The sequence below is a fragment of the Branchiostoma lanceolatum genome, chromosome 18, assembly GCF_035083965.1.
Source record: "Branchiostoma lanceolatum isolate klBraLanc5 chromosome 18, klBraLanc5.hap2, whole genome shotgun sequence".
Lineage (NCBI taxonomy): Eukaryota > Metazoa > Chordata > Leptocardii > Amphioxiformes > Branchiostomatidae > Branchiostoma > Branchiostoma lanceolatum.
Genome location: NC_089739.1, coordinates 8,341,212 through 8,362,598, shown reverse-complemented (window position 1 = coordinate 8,362,598; position 21,387 = coordinate 8,341,212). Strand labels below are relative to the sequence as shown.

The window sequence follows — 21,387 nt, the reverse complement described above, 5'->3', positions numbered from 1 at the left end:
AACCAGAAAAATAAACTAGTGCAGGGTGAAAGATGACCCCTCTGTACCAGAAAACATCATTGGTATTCCAGGAGAATTTCCCAATCATTAGCAGAGCCTAGCTGCAGTGAGATGCAAGATTTCTTTCCAGCCCTCTGTTTTAATAATGTTTTAATCAAATATTGCTAAAACATCTGAGAATCAACAAAATAAACTAGTGTAGCCCAAATACGACTCCTCTGCAGGATTTATTGGTATTTCCTGCAGAATTTCCCGTCCATTAGCGAAGCCTAGCTGCAAGTTTTAATCCCAGGCCTCTGTTTTCATCTATCTTTATTCAACCTATTGCTAAATTTTCACCCTAAAAACTCTGAGAACCAGGACAATAAACTAGTGTAGCCTGTGCCGGTACATCATTGGTATTCCAGCAGTATTTCCTGTCCATTAGCGGAGCCTAGCTGCGGGGCAAAGCGGCTCTGAGCCTCCCCAGCTAACGCAGATAAAGGCAGACTGCATCAGGGTGCAATCACTGCCGACAGGAAGGGCCAATAGCACCGCAGATGGATGGGAACATTACGCAATACTGTAAGCCAACTAACACTAGCTACTAGTTAAAGGAGGGAAGTATTCACCATCAAGAAGGTTCTCATTATGGGGTTGCTAAATACTACATACTTCTGGCAAAAGGAGAGCATTCAAATTCGGAAATATGCTATTTATGATAAGCACTAACATGTAATATGTTCTCTGCACCCTTTTTTCTTCAATCTGTTGTTTTGCTTTTCCATTCTCTTAAATAACACTAATGTGGAAAAGGTTTTCCTCCAATGTACATTTTCAGACTCTACTCTTTGTCCTTTTTCATCGTAAAAAGCGCCATAGCGCCGGAGACGGATGGGAACATTACGCAATACTGTAAGCCAACTAATGCTAGCTGCTGGTTTAACTAGGGAAGTATTCACAAGAAGGTAACATTTTAAGATCAATAACACTCTCTTTCCAATAGAGGCTGCGAGTGTGCGGTGACCAAAAATTTAACAGATTGCTGACAAACGAATTTCATATAGACAACAATTTTTTAACGTTTTGTGCATTTTGTGCATTACGTCTTATGAATAATTATTTTTCATCTAGCATGATATATTCCAAATATGAAATCAAGGGGAAAACAAGTTCAATTTTGGTCCCTGAGTGGTTGCTGTCTAGTGGAAAGGGGTTGCTAAATAGTAGTACTTCTGGCAGGAGTGGAGCATTTAGATTTGTCCTGCACACTTTTATCTTCAATCTGTTGTTTTCCTTTGTCAAATTTTTCAAAAGTCGAAAAGGCTTTTCCTCCAATGCACTTTGCCATTTTCATACCCTCTCTTGCAATCTTTCTTCGTCCTCTTTTGACATTGTTATGGTCTCTATTAATTTTTGTCTGCCATATCATAAATTATTTTCATTGTGCTTAAAAATCTATGACATCTAATATTTGGTACAAAAGTAAGCCATATATTGTGTAAAAGACTTCTGCACCAAACTGTGATGCATGAAGCTGTCAATACTAATTTCTAAAACATGCTAAAAAAGTTATGCCCCTCAACCTGTTGTAATATTTCTTTCTTTGTTCGTCATTGTTATGTTCCATACAAATTGTTTCCTGTGCATCTGAAGCACCTACAATCTCATACATACTTTATATTCAAGCTCTTTTTATTTCACGTCAAAAACTAACATTTAGGTACAGCACCTGGCCATTTGTCATTTAAAAGACTTTCTCACCAAAGTATGATGCATGATTCTGCCTACACTTATTTCTAAAACATGCTAAAGAGTTATGGTCCATGACCTGTTGCAACAGAGAATACAAATCCCTCCCCAAAGCAAGAGGACTTATCTTCCCCACAAATCTTCCCCATCCATCATAATGTCATCCACCCATTATCCCAAGGCCCATGAAAACAAATGTTATGTTTCCGATCTTAGTCCTAAAAAAAAAAAAGATAGGGACTTTGTTCTTTTTTTCCTCTAAATCTTCTTTTTTTAAAGATTTCAGCCGAAGTGAAATACATTTTACAAAATTCAAAACTGAAACGCATCAGGACACTGATTTTTCAACATTATATCTTATAAAGATTTATCATGCAGGTAGTCAACATAAAGGGGACCTGTTGCAACAGAAATGAGGACTAGGGCAGGCAGCATTTTGCTAGGCTTGGTCAACCTCCTTGGCTTGGTTGAGTAATTGGAAACACAACATTTTTTCTTAGACCTAACATCTTCCCATGCAGACACCAGGCATAAAGCAGTAGCATCCAGCTAAAAAGCTGTAGCCAAATATATTTAGTGAAAACCGTAATCGAAAAAACAACATTTTTTTTCTTAGGCCTAACACCTTTGCAGGCGGACACCAGGCATAAAGCAGTAACATCCAGCTAAAAGGCCTTCCGGATATATAGGACTGTAACTGAAAACACAACTATTTTTTTCCTAGGCCTAACAGTAACACCTTTGCAGACGGACATCAGGCTTAAGGCAGTAACATCCAGCTAAAAGGCAGGTCGGGGCTCCTGATCCATCTTGATGTACTTAAGGTGAGCAGTAGCTGCAGGGATTAGGTAAACCTTTGGCCTGAGACAGAAACTTGCCCTTCATTTGTATGTAAAAACTAAGCGACTTTGTGGAAAGACATTCATCAAAGCTACCGTCCAGGCTTTGCCAAAAATAGTTACTCAAGCAACAGGATAAAATTTTTGAAACAGTCGTTTCAAACAGGGGATGTCAGTGAGTCACTGACGCAAGACAGCGGATGCTGTCTGAAACGTCTGAAAGTTGGAGTGTCTTATTACCTGGATGTCTAACCTTCATCAACGCATCCAGGCTTTGGTTTAGGATACATGGTATAGGTATAGACTGATCTGAGTGACACTGTGTAAAAGTTTGTCTACAATCTTAAACGTTTGTAGCTTCCTTCCTAGACTCACCCGTTCGTCATTTTTTATCGACAACAACAAAATGTTATCTTCTACCTAAATTCTTAGATTGACACTTGCTCTAGACCTATAGTCTAACAGTTTCTCGACAAAAAAAAGGTATCACTAGACTAAGTCTAAGTCTAGAAGAAATGGGTCTAAGAACATTTCATCTTCAGTACAAACCAAGTGAAGGTTAGTATAGATAAGATAACCTCAACATCTTCAAATCATTTGAAGCTTGCTTAATACAGTATATACAGTGTAGTATTCTGGAACATGCATTTTAAAGAGAAACCAACAGGGGGCAGCAGAGGTATAACATTCACTCGTTCTGCAAATGTGCTATAAAATAGGAATAGAGCTACGAAGTTCTACCCTAAGACACTATCTACTGATGAGTAACTATGGAGTTACACACTTGTACCTGACTGTGTCGGAGAAATCCACACTGTTGGTGGGAGGGGTGGATGAAGATGTGGGCAGGGTGATAGAGAGATAGTGGGAAAGAGAGAAGAGAGGAATAAGATGTAGCAAGAGTCGCAGAAGAAGAGAGCAATGTGAGGAAAACCCTGGGCCATTTTCTCACACCGTGGTGGATTCATATGCATGTTCCAACTCCTCAAAATCGAAATATGTTACAGTAACTGCAAATATTTAGAAAAAAAGGGCAAAAAAGTCAAAGATGTGGAACAGGCATAAAAATCCAATTCATGTGAAGACAATGGAACCCAGGATGGAAATGACTCAAAGAGAAATGTGAGAGAAAGAGGGATAATTAGTGAACTTTCTAAGAAATTTAAAATCAAGTCCACTATAAGCACCTGTGTTGGCCTTCAATGTCTCTCAACCTGCAAAGTCACAAAGAGCAGGAAACATTTGTAGAAACTTTCTGATATAGCAATAATGCAGAGAAAATGTTGAAAATAATACACAGAGAAACAGTACATATTTAGAATGTAAGAGAATTCAATTTGAAATCACGAGTGTGTACATGGTCACAAAGAGTAAGAGATATTTGTAGAAACTCTAACAGCAGTTGCAGAGAAAGTTTTGGAAATATTGCACAGAGAAATAGTAGGTATTATATTATACAGAATGCAAGACTTTGATGTGAAACTGTGAGTGTGTACCTAGGAGGATGTGATCTTTCCCTTTCTGACCTGTAGAATAAAATATGAGAGAACTAATGCATCTACAATGCATAATATATATATAAGTCAACACTACTTATTTATTTAATAATATAATACAGTGTATATGTAAAGATATAAGACATTGAGGATGCAAGCTAAAAGAGGATATAGATAATCCATGAACTTGTATTCTTCTCCAGAGAAAGAAAATATTATTGACAGGAAGAAAGGAAGGAACTGTTAGTATTAACTTAAGGTTGGCATTCAGCTCTGTTTTGCATACATTTGACACCTTTGTCTTATATATGTTATGACCAACAGAATCCAGTCACTTTGTACTGGCAATGCCTCCATGGAGACATTCTTTGAAAAACCAGGCCCTTGAAACTCATTAAATACCTATTTCTTAAACCTTGCGTTTCTTTGAGTTAATAGATTTGCTCGTAAGTTACTGTGAACCTTGAGTACAGTTTAAACTTTTATATCTTGAGACGTTTCTGTGGCTTTTTATTCTGTTATGAACCTATGACTTGCAAATTATAGAGAGTGAAAGTGAAGGGAAGAGATGATAGTTAAAAACATTTTACCTTGTAGAATCGGTTTCCTCTAGACTACAGAATGGAAGGACGGACACATGAAGAAAAACAGAATAAATGTGTGGTACAATGTGAATTAATTAGAATAAATTTGCATGAAGGGTGCAAAGATGGGGGCCTGAGGCAACATTTGGGTAAACTGAAAAAGTTTCATGCCTTTCTAAAGTTGTAAACATGCTGTTGTTAAGAAATCTGTATAATTTGACTCTTAAGACTTCAAAGTATCATTTTTATTAAGGGGTCATTGTAACTATAAAAGGTGGTTAAAAAAGCGCATTGTACAGATATGACTCTATGTGTTGAAACTTGACAAAATCTATATCTAGTGGAAGAAATTTTGACACCTTTGCTGTTTTTGCTCCCTATCTGGTTCCTGTCTTCTACAAAAATGAAGAAAGGAAAAAATTGTTGATTGCTGAAGACATGAAATTCTGACAAAAAAAGCCTAGACGCAAAAACATGAAAGCGAATGACCATAAAAACTGTTCAGAGGAATTCAGAGGAAACCATATCAACACCTTGAAGTTCGTGAATTTTGCTCCCTATCTGGCTCTTGTCTTCTGCAAAAATAATGGATGAAAACATTTTTCATTACAGTGACTGAAAGTATGGAATTTCAACTACGGAAAAGCCTAGATGCAGAAATGTAAAGAAACAATTGTAAAAATTGCTGCGGAATTCAGAAGAAATAATTTTGACACCTTTGTGAATTTTGCTCCCTATTCGGCTCCTGTCTTCTGCAAAAATGAAAAATGAAAAAAAATTGTTGGTTTTGAAAATATGCGATTCTGATTTTCTTAGAAGTTCTTATGCAAGAAACAATTGTAAAAAATTCAATGGAATTTGAAAGAAATTTACACCTTTGTGAATTTTGCTCCCTAACTGGCTCCTGTCTTCTGCAAAAATGATGAATGGAAAATTGTTGATTACTGAAAGACTTAGAATGACATTGTGCCCAGAAAAGTGCAAAGAAACAGTAAAACTGCTATGGAATTGAGAAGAAATAAAATCATTCTGACACCTTTGTGAATTTTGCTCCCTGACAGGCTCCTGTCTTCTGCGAAAATAATGAATGGAAAATTGTTATTGTTGATTACTGAAAGTATGAATTTCGGATAATACCCAGAAAAATGCAAAGAAACAGTTGTAAAAACTGCCATGGAATTTAGAAGAAATTTAATCATTCTGACACCTTTGTGAATTTTGCTCCCTATATGGATCCTGACTTCTGCAAATAGATTAAATGGAAAATTGTTGATTGCTCAGAATGAGAAGCTGATGAAAAAATGCCCCGAAATATGAAAATATGGAATTCAGAAGAAATGAATCTGACACCTTCGTTGTGAATTTTGCTCCCTGACCGACTCTTCTCCTCTGTAAGAACTGGAAAATTACATACATCTACATGAGATGGTTGCTTGATTGACTGAATATTCAAAATATCATTTACTTGATATATGGGTTAGTTAATTAATTGACTGATTACCGGGTTAGTTAATTGATTGCTTGATTGGTTGGTTAATTGTTTAGTGAAAGAGATGGTTGATAGTTTCAAACATGGGAGTAAGAGCAAGAAAAGTAGAAATCAGTTTTAATCATAACACCTGGTTGATGTTGGTTCTCTGCCCAAATCATCCCTTCTGTAGACATAAAGATGGAGAGATGAATGAATGAGTGAATGATGGATGGATGGATAATTGAGTGAAAGACGAATGAATCAATCAATGAATGGATGGATGGATGGATGATGAATAGATGAATGAGTGAATGAAAAATCTGAACAAAGAATGTACAAAAGCTATAAATGAAATGTTGCAGTAAGCAGCTAAAGAAGTCTGGACTCTGGCACCTTGTTGAAGGAGGTTCCCTGGTATAATCTTGTCTTCCACTAAAATAACAATAATCATGAATGAAAGAATGAATGAATGAATCACTGGCTTTATGAAGTGGAAAGCAGACGAAACCTTTCACAGGAAAACTACAGAAAAATCAATTATTACTAACTGTAACAACTTCTAAACCAGTGAAATGATTTTGACACCTTGTTGATATTTGTTGTCTTACAGGCTCCCCCTGTCTGCTTAAGTGGAATTGCAAGAGCAAAATATTCTGATGAATGAACAGAAAAATGTGGATAAAAAATAGACAAAATCTAAAAGAGAAATATTTTTCAATTGAAATGTATATTACTTTGATCATGACTATTCATGAAAAAGTCATCACTGAAAAATGTTTTTTTTTAGATTGGAAGGATCTGTCACCTTGTTGGCTCCATATAAGGCTCCTCTCTTCTGTAGATATGACATGAATGAATGAATGAAAGATGTATGATGAATGGATGAATGAATGACAGATAAATGGATGAATAAATGATTGAACGATAGATGATAGATAGATGAGGGATAAATGAATGATGTGACAATGAAGAAGAAAGTACTCCAAAGCCTAAATTGAGAGCTTTAGAAATGGATTAATATTCACTGAAAGATTTCAGTTTGTCAGATAGAAGAGAGTACCTGACAGTGCTAGAAGTGTTGTTCCACATGGACCTGTAATGTGGATAGATACTGGTAGAGACTTATCTTTGCTGTATTACTATATTATGACATTTGATTTATTCTAAACTTTCATGATCTTGAAAATGTGGCAGAGTTAAAGAAAAAGTGTAGAGAAAGCAGAGCGTTCACAGAAAAACTCCAGAAAATTGAAAATTACTAGAAATTCAGTCAAATGGCTTTTTTAAATTTCATTTGACACCTTGTTGATATTTGTTCTCTGACTGGCTCCCCCTGTCTGCTTGGAGAAAATGTAGGAGAAAAATGCACCCATGAATGAACAAAACAAATGTGGATGCAAAGTGGAAAGAATTTAGGAGAAGTACTTCAATCATGAATTACATGATGTATAGTTATTCACAAAAAGTCTCCAGTCAAAGAGGTGTTTTTTTGCTCAAAGGGATGTTGTCACCTTGTGGATTCCATATATGGTTCCTCTCTTCTGCATATATGGACATGAAATGAGCGAAAGAATGAATGAATAGATGAATGGATTGATTGATTGATTGATTAATGAATCGATGAATGAATCATGAAGGAACAAAAGGATGGATGGATGGTAAAAAAAAAGGAGAAAAGTACTGTGAGGCCTACATAAAATGCTTTAGAAAAAGGAATAGTCACTGACATTATCTTTAAGTTAATCTTTTTAATTAGTATTTTCTTAATTCAGGAGAGAGTACCTGACAGTGCTAGTATTGTTCCACATGGGCCTGCAATGTGGATAGATAGAGACAAAAATGTTTCTGGGATACCTTTGAACTTTAAACTTCAATAACCTATTTTCAACTCAAAAACAGTTGCAGATTTGAAACGAATGTTTAAGGAAAATATGTGCCAGAAGGTGATTGTGAAAGAAGTGAAACTACCTGTGGGTAGGTGTGGTCTCAACACTGAAAAAAATCATGTCATTGAGCGATTATGATGATGATGGTAGAATGAATGAATGATTGAATGAATAATTGGATTGAAGAAGTAAAATAACCAAAAGCTGACTTGGATATTTATGTCTGAGATTAGAGAACAAAGATGGGTACCTGGCAGTATATGAGCTGGTATTATCCCACATGGACCTAACAGATGGAAAGGATAGAGCAGAAAAAAAAGAAGTGGCCAATGATTCATTTTATTTTTGTACCTAATATAAAATTGACAGTAATAATTTATGCATGGAGGATCCTGAATAAATGCACAATTTGAAAAAGTCTTTTCAAGGAGGCAGAGGAAATATAAATCTGAATAGAGAAAGTTTCATATGGAGGGAAAGTACATGCAGAGAGTGAAAGTGGAGAAGTGAAGGTGAAAGTATGACTTGTGTAGATATTGTATACCTGTGGGTGGGTGTACCCTCCACACTAAGGTGAGACCATAGTGAGAAAGACACAACATGACCACAATGAGAAAGTCAATGATTGAAGGATGAAGTGGTGAATGAATGACAGCAACAAGAGGTTCAGAATATGTTAAGAAGTATTTTTTCAAGTAGCACAGAATGAAGATGTGATGTACAAACTCTTAGTTAAATGAAGTTGAAGCATTTTTATGTATGACTGTGAAAGAAAAAGTACCTGCCAGGGTGTGAGTTATTTTCCCACATGGGTCTGGAAGGTGGTTTGAGGGTTGGGAGAGAAGAAGCAGCTTTGAAATAGTACATGTGGCTCTAGTTTATTTGCTGGTACATTTTGGAGCATTTGTAGATGTAGACAACTAGAGGTATTTGAGACTTAGTGGTCACTTATCTCATCTCAGGACCAGATGGTTAGGCCAGGTTCTAATCCTGATCTATTTATTGGAGACATCAACCAAGACATGGATTCTGCTGCTAGGGACAGTGTACTTCTTTAAAAGGGTCATGATTTGAAGTCTTAGCTGTATCGAAAACAATCTATACTAAGTCTCACCAAATTTAGTTACAGAACTAGTGTTTTGTCATGTGACAGTCTGCAATTCATTTATTCTAGACTACTAACACTAGAAACTACATCATAATGAAGTAGACTAGGCAATGTTGACAAAGGGAAAGAGTGAAATTGCTATGTTTGGTGGGTGAGAGGATAAAATGAAAAGAAGTGAATGTACTGTCATGTGAGTCATATTCTAACTAACATTAGAAACTGTATACATCATAGATTCAGAGGTAGATTGGGCAATGACAAAGGGAAAGAGTGAAACTACTAAGTTTGGTGGGTGAGAGGATAAAATGAAGTGAAGTGAAAGTACATGTACCTGTGCATGGGTGTGTTCTCCACACTGCCAGAAGGGAGAGCGAGGGATGAAGTTCAGCAAAGAGTGAGAGAGAGAATGATAGAATGATGAAGAAGATGAATACAGACATAAGCAGCAGTAAGACAGAACATTTGAGTTGATCCATCCCCCTGACCATTCTTTACACACATGTAAGGTGTAGTATGGAAATGGCCATATGCTGATTATATGATAAACTAACATTAAGACACATCTAGCCTTAGTAATTATTCAAACTATCTTTAAGAACAGTCAACATACTTTTAATTAGATCTATAGTACGACACATAGTGTACAAATATGGCACTAGTCTACTGCTCCACTTGTAATAGAAATGACCTGTTTCTAACATCCTGTATAGGTCAGTTTGTTTGTGTATGGTTAAATGCAATGAAGTGGTCAAACAATGATAAAAATGGGGGATAATTAGTACATACAGCCATTACAACTTACTGATCTGTATCAACATGTTTCTTCATGTATGTTCCTTCCTTGCTAAGCCATTTTTTTACCAGCTGAGCTACCCATATGAACCTGAGACAGCCTTTTTGAAGGGTCCAAGTAAGGCTCGATCAACACTTGCGTAAGCAAAGCCAGAGGTGGACCTAAAGCCATCCCATTGGCACTTTTATATGCAACTGTAAAACGTAAGGTCAGATGTGAGTTGCACTTTTCATGCCACTTAAAGTAACTGATGTGTAAGGACTACACATCATGGTAGATTGAGCAGGAATTTATGATAAACACGTTCTACTACATGTCAGTGATTGCATATTCACACATTGCTACTCTACAAGACTGGGACCTTTAACATGTTAAATACCTTTGACTTCTGTAGTCATGCCTTCTGAAGACGCACCATGGAAGGGAAGCAGGGGAGAAGCAGAAATGACAACATTGATGCACAGACAGTGAAGCAACACCAAGAATAGCAAAACCCTGGGGGCCAGACATGATCTTTTCCCCAAAACATCCAGCCAAATTCTCCCCCAACATATACATCTCCTTGCTTAAACAAATCAGTGGGAGAGGCGTAAACGTTGGGAGATGAGCTGGATTGGTGATGTAAGGAGGCTGGATTGTAAAATGGCCCTTGTGTTGTTTGGAAGGGTCTGGCCCCCAGGGTAGAATGGCAACAGTGAAAGAGCAGTGGAAACATTGAAAACTTTCTGCGTGCCATTACTATTGCAGTTACAGTTGATGACATTACTGTTGATGATGTGCTAGCCTCATGGAGCTTGTATTGAGTCAGTAGAAATGTATAAGAAAAGGCCAAATTTCAAAACAATACTAACACTGTGTGGTGCATTTTGAAACATCCACCATGCATTAGTCTAGCACAGTGAATAATAGCATTGCATTGTGAGGGCAGTGGATATATTGTAATCATTCTTGATACAAAATTGATTGATGTGGAATGAGAGAAATGTTGCTATCATAGTGATTGGGTGGCATTTATGAGTATGTAGGGTGTTATATTTTTTCTACTGGTATTATGATTATTATCACAAATAGTTTGGTTAGTTCTGTCATGCACAGAATGATGACCAAAAATAAGACATGCATACATGAACGACCGTGCTTACGGATGGGGGAGATGGTGGGGAGAATGACACTCCTGTACCACATGCACCTTGCTATGCTACAAACTATGATTATGATGATTAAGACTGTCAGAGAATTTATCCTGACATGGCCCCATGCAAAAAGTAATGCAGACCAGAATGATCTGAAACTCTAACAACATTGTCATAGGACAAACCAGGGCACTGAGTTAGTTGTGAAACTAAGTAAAGCAACAAATCTGTTCTATGAACAATACTTGTCAACTTTCTAGATAAACTATAACATAGAGATTCAAAGGTAAGGGAAATGCAGACTGATTGGCGAAGTATTAGTATTTAGGTAGCAGTTTAGTTAATGAACAAGCAGGGTTAGTGAGGAGCACTACAGGATTCCTGTTGGTTTGCTTCGTTAATAAAGATTACTTATCAATCAATTGTTGAAATGTGTATGCACTACATATCCAATGATCAAACAATGGCATTCCTGTTTCTCAAGCACCTCTCAGTAGACTTAGATCCTTTAATTAGGTCCGACTAAGGTTTCATTTTCTAAGATAAGCAATGGCTGGATTCAACCATTTTTTGTCCATCTAAATATTTCTTAAATTTTTTCATATAAGTCTGAGACACAGTTTAGTCAGCTAGTATTCTGTCATTACCAGAATGACAGTCCAAATTGGTGTGAATGAGAAACAAGAATATACATTACCTCAACTTGTAACCAGGAACTTCTTCAAAAAAGCGCTAAGAAAGTTACCTGTGTCTTCCGTGTCTCTCGTTACGAGGCAAGTATCGCTCAGACTGTACCGACGGGGCGCTAGTGGTGCTGATTCTGGAGACGGTGCTGGCGCGTGACATTTCCGACACGTCGCTTATGTCACTGTCCACTGAAGCAGCATCAGGGCTCTGCCGACGTACTCGTTGCTGAAACAAGATCATTCAGATTTCAAAAACGGTACAGGTAAAGGTAGTCCCATAGCCTTTTTCAGGCCATAGGGGCAGTGGGTTGATATCCACTGTGTCTAGGGCACAGTATCGGAAGGTGAAGCCCATCATTCTCCTTTTACCTCCCCAACCAAAGTACTCCTTGCTGGGACAAGAATTCTAAATTCAAAGTTCTCTTACAGAGTTACAAGTGGCTTACCCCTAACTAGTCATCAATACACACATAATGAGTTACAGAACACAGCTTGTTCCCATTGTACATTTTTTCAAGAGCTTGAATATGTGATAGTCAATACTACTGACTAAAACCCTTTTTACAATGCAGATACATGTTTCCTATACATATCTTTAATGCAAACTTTCAGGCAACTTTGACCCACTTTTTATGTCACATTTTCACAAAACTAAGTGTCAGAAAAGAGTGGGCATTAAGACAAATTAAAGAAAATTCAGATGAAAAATTGTATGGTTAGTTATAATCCTCACATTGAATCAAGCTTGCTGCATATTTCATAGTATTTCCACAGTAATAAGAGTGAAAAAAGGAGATCATCGAAATGAAAGGAAATTTAGATCAAAACTTGACAATGTATGGTGAGTTATATACTTGCATTGGATAGGTCAACAATTTTTAACAAAGGTTACTGCATTATGATATTATATTGTATATTTGCAGAAGAAAAAAAAGAGATCATTTCAGTAGATCAGAAGAACTGTTAGCAACTGACCATGGCAGGACTTTCCATGCCGGCATTAGTGGTGCGTTTGTACTCGTCCATCCTCAGTTTCATCTGTCGAGTCCGCTCGTCCATGGGTCCAGGAGGACCTGAAGGAAAAAAAATACCTATGGTTAAACTACAAATCTTAGATGGCAAAAGACACATTTTAATTATGGGGACGTTTGCTTCTTCTCTGATCTTCATGACTTGTTCAATGGTTGCTCGATTTCCTTTGCACTATTGTATAGGGTGGAGCTACATTGTAACTACATGCTGAACCAATAAATAAAATTATAAATAGGGTGGAGCTCATTGTCAGCAAGTCTGATAGGGGCATTCTCACTTCATAGCTTTGAGCAACACTTGGAGTTGGATGTGCAAAGGTCAGGTCATGTGAAGTTATATAATTGAACAACTGAACAATAAAAAGTAGTCCCATAGCCTTTTTGAGACAGTAGGGGTAGTTATCCGCGGTGTCTAGGGCACGGTATTGAAAGGCGGAGCACATCCCTCTCTTTCCACCGCCTTTTACCTCCACGAGCTAAGTCAGGTACCTATCTTTACACCTGGGTGGAGTGAGGAAAGTTAACTGCGTTTACCAAGGACACCACATCTTGCCAGGTATGCCAGGAATTGAACCCCTGACCTCTCCATCTCATGTCCCCTAGCCTAGCCACTTGGCCATTTGATGCCACTCGACAGAACAGGTTAACCACTAGATACACCACAGAAGATGGTAATGATAGATGTCCAAATATAGGACTGACCTCTCATGGGGATCTGCGGGAGCTGGCGCTTGCGAGGCGTGTTGGGCGTCGACCCCGGCGAGTGGTCCCGCATCCCGTGGGTCGGGGAGGTGGGCTGGGACATGGACTTGGACCCACGGCGAGGCTGTAACCATGGAAACAGGAAAAACTTTATTTGTCATATCTCTCACTCACTAACATACTATGTCAAATCTAACGCCATATTTCAGTATCTGTTGTTTGTCTCAAAGAATTTCCCAAAACTAAAGGCGACATGTATCTCTGAATGATATAAATGGAGATTGCTTACATTTTGTATATCACATGTATATCAGAGCCCATCAGATTTCTATGGAGATTTAGCATTTAGACTGGCTCCTATACATTCATTTATATTCTGAATTATAACAGAAGTACTTTCATTCAAAGTACAACTTACAAATGGTTCTGCAACAAGCCACATACATTGTACAGTATATACTACAATATAACACATTGTTCTACATATTATAATGCATGTTGAGATGCACATTTTTCATTTTTGTTGATAGCAGAAAGCATTCAGCACCAAGGCCAGCACCAGCAAAGTACTGAATTGCTTTATGTAATGATGGGCAAATGTTCCCTCATCTTTTTGTTCCCTGGGATTGGCTGAACAACATGAGCTCTAGCAAAGCCAAATTGCACTATAAGGTACCTAAAATGCATTACACTTTGTCTCAAGCATTGCGTGTCGAGTTTGACAGAAGAAGAAAAAAGAAAACTCACCCCAGTTGCATAGGGCGACTGTCGCCCTGGCGACCGCGACCTCCTGGGGTGGTCCATCGTCCCGCCCATCATCCGATCCGGCGACATCCCGCGGCCGTCGCTCCTCCAGTCTTGGGCCGGGGAGCGTGATCGTGCCGAGCCACGGGACGGCGATCGCTGGCGAGCCATGTCTGCTTGATGCTCTTGTTGATACAAGTAATCTGTGAAATATATGAAATGTATTAAGCTGTATTTATCGGGGGAAAAAACCTTGAACCTTGAACAAGGACATCTCGGGAGACAATGGGTTCTTCTGCACCACTCAGTCCGGTCTTCCATTAGCGATCGAAGCTCTGTTGTAGATATGTCACTGAGCCCAGCATCCCTTTTTAGATTGTCAATGAGGGTTGCGCGTCTCCTGCCCCTTTTTGATCAATGGATCAATGATCAAAAAACACAGGAAATATGAATGTATGCATATGATTGCATGATTGACTGGTTATTGTGAGATTTATCATCTCTGATCGACAGAAATGAATCTTCAAATAGTAGATGTAATAAAGATTGTCCAGATTGAGCAATTCATTCATCTACACTACACGTACATGTGTACGTGCTATTTCCTGTAAGTGCTGAACCTGCTTTCACTGCAAAAACAGGAGGAAACAAGTCTAGAGTTTCAAAAGAAGAACTATGGCACTAAATGAAGTGTAAATAGACAGCAATCTTGAGGGATCCATCCTGCATAGGTTATCACAAGTCAAGATAACCCATTGTCACATTGTCATCATATCTAGTATTTCTATTTCAGTCTTTGCAGATTAAACAACATGCTAACATGATACACCACTTTAGAGGTAACCAAAAGTTGGTTTGTCTAAGAATTTTTACTCATAGAAACAATATATATATGTGTAACCATGGTTACCTGTGCGACTGACAGGAGAGGCTGAGCGGGATCTGCGAGGCTCCGGTATGGGCAGGTTATCGTCCCGCTGCTGTCCTCCGCGGTGGGGGCCGGGATACTCGTCTCGTAAATTGCTCACTGCCGAAATCAAGACACAGGAATGCCAGTCAGACACACACTAGAAACATAGTACTACTAAAGCACTTACACTTTCTGGTTTTGTTTTAGTTGGAGAGGTTGGGCGTGACCAACTGTTCAATATAACAAAACTAGCTGCGAAAATCAAGACAGGAACACAAATCAGACATTCACTGCAAATAAAGCACTAGTGAAGATGGTGATCCAATGTTGGAAAAGGTCTATGGGCAATGGGTAGTTGCTGGCACCAAGCAAAGAGCGATGCACAAAACTGGACACACTGGAAGGCATCTAAGGTAACTTAAAGGTACATGTAATAGTGAAGCACTCCAAATTCCTTGTCCTTTTTCCAGTGGGGGCATCCTCACCAGCTTTAGACAGCGCCTAGATATGCAAAGTTTGGGTGTGACCGTCCGTCCGATGCAATAATACAGGCCACGGCGACATGCCTTCAAAGCTGGTATGTTACACCAAAGCTAGCAGAGATCCAGGTGCACAATCTCCAAAAACCCTTGTCACATTCTAGCTGCACATCTTGTCCACATCACAAAAGAGGAAAACTGCTACTTTAAGAATGGTCAGGTTTTGTTTGCTGGTATGTAGATGCATACTGCAATGTGCTTAATGCAGTATTTCTATCGGAAAATCGGTCAGACTACTGCAGTGGATAGATGTAAATAACATTAGTATAGAGCTCTGGGTTTCTTGATCATTTTTAGTCTCCCCACATGTCTCTTATACAGACAATCAGTTTTCCTGGCATCTCTATGAGTTCCTTAATGAGTACTGCTGTACTTGTGGCACTCTTTGTGATGATGGTCACTTCACACTCAATCTTTTCTCAAAGAATCTTTTGTTTGATTTTGACTACAGAAAATATTTGAGAAGTGAAGACAGACACTGCTTGTAAAATCGTATAAAACCCAAATCTTTTTCAAAGACATTTTTGGCAATGTTTCAGTTAATGTAGAATATCTCATAAATATGGCAAAGTCATCAGTGATGATCCACATATAAGAGACAGGAGGTGGAAAAAGATAGTTTTCCTGACTCAGATCATTCAGATGTGAAAGAAAGTTGACATCAGAGAGAAGGGGTAGAACATTTTTGAAAGAGAAAAATTACCATTTCCTAGATGAAAATGTCCAGTTTGATAGTTTGTGATTCGGTAGCAAATATACCAAATCAATTCTGTTTATCTTATGTATAAGTCATGTCCTTGGTGCTGAAAAATGGCTTCAGGGTTTCTTAGATTTGTACCAAATAAACCCTTGAATCATCTAAATTGCAATAGGTTGAAGACTGTTGCTTTTTTCTAGGGATAAAGTACATGTTTGTCCATGGTGCTGGAAACATAATTGCTGTGTTACATCAAAACAAAAACCAATGGAAAACATGTCTTTGACAAGCAAGAAGAAGTTTTCAATAGTAATTGACAGGCTTCCTTGCAATATTGGCAAGTCTAGCAGTAAGGTTACCATGAATTTAGCCTGTCAGGGCTTGAAATGCCACCTCTTTTTGTAGGATAGTGCAAGCAAAATCAAAGTTGTGCAGGAGCTATTGATATGTCTAGCTGCACCGGTCCATGTACGGGTGCAGCAAGTGTATGTGGACTTTCTTTTGCTGTACTGATTGTTACTGCCTGTGAAATTCTGAATAAAGAATTAATGGTGCAGGTATAATTTGCGTGGTGCAGGTTTTTTGAAGATGTCTGAAGTATGCAGAAAAAAAGTTTAGGAAGCTCTGTAGGAATAGGGTAACCAAATAAACCCTTGAATCATCTAAATTGCAATAGGTTGAAGACCATTGCTTTTTTCCAGGGATAAAGTACATGTATGTCCATGGTGCTGGAAACATAATTGCTGTGTTACATCAAAACAAAAACCAATGGAAAACATGCCGTAACCAAGAACAGCCTTCCTTACCACTGTTTCTGTAGGTGCCGGATGGCCCTCTCCTGTGGTTGCCCGGTGGACCGTACATGTCCATGTCGTGCGACCGGCGGCGAGCGTGGTGGTGAGGGTTGCGACCGTAGTCCATGATGGTGCCGTAGCCTGAATTGGTCATGCTGACGTCATCCCTCCGCATTCCGGCATTGGCCAGTTCAGCTGTGAGGGTCAGAGGGTAAAGGTTAGCAACAGTAAAGAGATGGAGTTTTCTTTCTTGTGCACACCGGTGGAAACAACTGAAAGAAAATCACAATGAAAACAATAGAAAATATACTGATAGCAGCCAACATGATTGCAGTTACAAAAGTTCCCACTGCAAGAGTTGCACTTTCTGATTCAGTAAACAAGTCTTAAAGGTACAGCATAAAGTTCCTTGATCCTTCTAGGGTGAAGTATTTGTGCAGTTCTGTAACCTACATCTGTAACTATATCTTGGCTACCAAGACCGCTCTCGAAGAGCCTGACATACATGTACATACACTCTCAGCATTTCCCCACTATTCTAAAAACAACAAATTCAAACTATGTCACTAAAAGCTGCACATCAAGTAACCTGCAACAGAAACACAGTACAAGTCATCAGCAATACCACAGGGCAGCTGTAACACAGTGGACAGAACAGACAACAACCGTGAACAGTTTCATCAGGTTGGTAAGTCACGGTAAAAAAAAGACTCTTTGTACACAAGTCTTTTATTCAACTGACGTTTTGCTGTCACCGTCCTCAGGACAATTCTGACTAGTCCACTTTGCATGGCAGCTATGGGTGTTATTGCTTACAGATGCGGTCCCAATTGTATTGTCATTCAATAACATTTATGTAACATTTATGTATATAAGACACTCCTTAACGTTTGAGAGCACATTGTAAACACTAGATGAACTATGTACTATATGACTGTGTAGATATTTTAAGTTCAGGACCACATCTGTAACTGTAAGCAGTGACACCTATAGCTGCAATGAACCAGTCAGAATTGCCCTGAGGAAGGTGACAGATGGTCACCAAAATGTCAGCTAGATTTGTACAAGGAGTCTTTTTCTTCAGAAGAGACGACAGTGGGACAGAACGGAGGGTCACCTGGTGGAAAGCACAGGACATCAAAGTCAAGGTCGGAAATATCACTCTCACTGAGCATTTTCCGTGGGGATGGGGGGTGGAGGAATTCTTCTCTGGCTTCTGGAAATGATGATGATGATGATATAATACTTAAGACTCAATCACAAGACATGATGGTGATGATGGTGACTTAGTCACAAGACATGATGGTGATGATGGTGACTTAGTCACAAGACATGATGGTGATGATGGTGACTTAGTCACAAGACACGATTGTGTTGTATGAAGTGAAATGAAATGGAATGGAAGGGTTTGTGGTGGAGAAGTTTGAGAATACAATTATGGCACAGTCACCTGAATGTACCATGGTTAATATAAGAGTACAGAAACACTACCAAGCCTAGCCAGAAAAATGTGCTTATATGATTAGAAATAAACCACCTCTAGTACTTCAAACCCACAAATGCAAGCTCTTTAACTTAAATTACAGTCAAACCTGTCTACAGTGACCACCACTCATGGCAATGGTAACAGTATAGGATAGGTGGTGGCCAAAGAAAGAATACTTAATGCTTAGGACAATGGAAAAAATTATCTATATTATAAAGGGATCACCAAAAAGTAGCCACAATGGCCTGACGGTCCTTATGTAGAGGTGCTCACTAGTACAGGTTTGACTGTGTATCAATGACCAGGTGGTCCTTATGTAGAGGTGGTCATTAGTGCATGCTTGACTGTATACCAATGGCCAGGCGGTCCTTATGTAAGGTGGTCACTAGTGTATGTTTGACTGTGTATCAAAGGTCAGATAGTCCTTATCAATATGTAGCGGTGGTCATCACTAGTGCAAGTTTGACTGTATATCAATGGCCAGGTGGTTCTTATGTAGAGGTGTTCACTAGTGGAGGTTTGACTGAATATCAATGGCCAGGTTGGTCTTATGCAGAGGTGCTCACTATGTCAGTTTGACTGTATAACAATGGCCAGGTGGTCCTTATGCAGAGGTGCTAACTAGTGCAGGTTTGACAGTATATCAATGGCCAGGTGGCCCTTATGCAGAGGTGCTCACTAGGACAGGTTTGACTGTATATCAATGTCCGGGTGGTCCTTACACAGAGGTGTTCACTAGTGCAGGTTTGACTGTGTATCAATGGCCAGGTGGTTCTTATGCAGAGGTGCCCACTATTTCAGTTTGACTGTATATCAATGGCCAGGTGGTCCTTATGCAGAGGTGCTCACTAGGACAGGTTTGACTGAATATCAATGTCCGGGTGGTCCTTACACAGAGGTGTTCACTAGTGCAGGTTTGACTGTGTATCAATGGCCAGGTGGTTCTTATGCAGAGGTGCCCACTATTTCAGTTTGACTGTATATCAATGGCCAGGTGGTCCTTATGCAGAGGTGCTCACTAGGACAGGTTTGACTGAATATCAATGTCCGGGTGGTCCTTACACAGAGGTGTTCACTAGTGCAGGTTTGACTGTGTATCAATGGCCAGGTGGTCCTTATGTAGAATTGGTCACTATAACAGGTTGTACTGTACCATCCAGTACACTTTGCATTACAGTTCAACTTCAAGCCTCATTCCCAACAGGACAAAACCTCAGAATGAAAATCAAACTTTACTCAAACTTCATCAGCTATCTGACCCAAGCGCAGTCTACATGTGATTTTTACACACGTGACGTCAGCATAGGGTCGAAAATTCCAGTGAGTCAAATTCTTAGAGTTGCAGTATAGTTTAATTTTCATGATGAGGTTTTGTCTTGTTGAGAATCAGGCTGGAACTGTATTTTAAGTGTACCGGATAGTAGAGTGGAATCTGTACATTAATGACCAACTCAGATGAACTTTCATGCTGAGACAAAACCTCACCTTCATCCAAGAAGTCGAGGACGCTGCCATGGCGCCCGGGGGTGGTGTTCTTCCTCCGGGTGGGGCTGGGTGGGGGCAGGGCATTCTTTCGCTGGTCCAGCACGTACCAGTGTTGTTCATCGTCCAGTGGTGCAGTCTCCAGGTCCAACAGCACCTAGAACAGTTCACACAAGGTTAGAATCAGGTTTTAACACAGGAAGGAACAAGATTGACAAGAACTGTTCATGGTCCAAGGCTGCAGTCTACAGGTCTAACAGCACCAAGACAGAATTCACATAAAGGTTAAATGAGATTTTACAATGCAATGAATAAAACTTGATAGTTTACATCTTCTAGGAATAATGTTTGATAAGTATAAGTGTTCATCATCCAAGGGTGCAGTCTCCAGGTCCAACAGCACCTACAAATGTAGAGCAGTTCACACAAGGTCAGAATGAGGTCATGAGGTTTAAAAAATGAGAATGAGATTTTAACAATGCAATGAATGAAACTTGATATTTTTCATCCTCTTGGAATAATGTTAGATGAGTACAAGTGTTTCTCATTGTTTAATGGGGCAGTCTCAATTTTAAAGAGAAACGGCAACTACATGTATTTCCCATTGACAGGATTTCATTTTGATACTTGTTTTTTACATGTACATGTAAAGCTTTATAGAGACAAAAGATTGCAATGGAATTACACAGCATCAAGATAAACTGTTATGATAACCTGTTTGAAAGTCTATTTGAAATGCTTAATATACTTCTGACACTTAGCTATCTACCAATGCTACAATCCTAAATTCTCCACCAAGCACTCAAACCCAAGTGTAAACCCACCATCACCAGACTTGTCCATACAAGTCATGTGCCCCCCTCCCCACCAACTGGCCTTCATATTGTTAACAATCATACAGCCCATGAGCCCAACATACATCTAACCTTTCTAGAATTTCATGACTTAAGCAGCCTTAAATGACGACCCATTTTTGCTCACCGCCCTCTTCTGTGAGCGTGCACATAAGGTCTGCACACTACCCCCCTCCCCACCAAGTGGCCTTCATAATGCTCAAAACCATACAGTCATAGACCATACACCCCAGAACCTAACACACAGCTAACCTTTCTAAAATTTCATGACACAGGCAGCCTTAAATGACGGCCCATCTTTGCTCACAACCCTTTTCCCTATGCTTGCACATATGGGCCATACACTATCCATCTATATCGCCATCCAATCAACCAAAATCATTACCCCCGGTTTCCTGACCCTCCCCAATTCCATTAACTG

The 21,387-nt window shown here is 39.1% G+C and overlaps 1 protein-coding gene across 10 annotated transcripts in view; it reads right to left on the bottom strand.

Annotated features, from left to right (window-relative positions):
• Window positions 1–21,387, bottom strand: part of LOC136424382 (regulating synaptic membrane exocytosis protein 2-like) — a 170,350-nt gene that overhangs the window by 29,937 nt on the left and 119,026 nt on the right. For 6 of the 10 annotated variants that reach the window (XM_066412957.1, XM_066412951.1, XM_066412952.1 and 3 more), the window contains 8 exons: window positions 20,116–20,269; window positions 17,157–17,339; window positions 15,115–15,231; window positions 14,208–14,407; window positions 13,461–13,584; window positions 12,703–12,800; window positions 11,787–11,953; window positions 10,288–10,311 (listed from right to left, as the gene is read on the bottom strand). In XM_066412957.1, the coding sequence (XP_066269054.1) occupies window positions 10,288–10,311; window positions 11,787–11,953; window positions 12,703–12,800; window positions 13,461–13,584; window positions 14,208–14,407; window positions 15,115–15,231; window positions 17,157–17,339; window positions 20,116–20,269 (1,067 nt within the window). Of the gene's footprint in view, window positions 1–9,364; window positions 9,471–10,287; window positions 10,312–11,786; window positions 11,954–12,702; window positions 12,801–13,460; window positions 13,585–14,207; window positions 14,408–15,114; window positions 15,232–17,156; window positions 17,340–20,115; window positions 20,270–21,387 lie in introns of those variants that run through there. The other 4 variants (XM_066412953.1, XM_066412959.1, XM_066412961.1 and 1 more) reach the window with 2 other exon arrangements.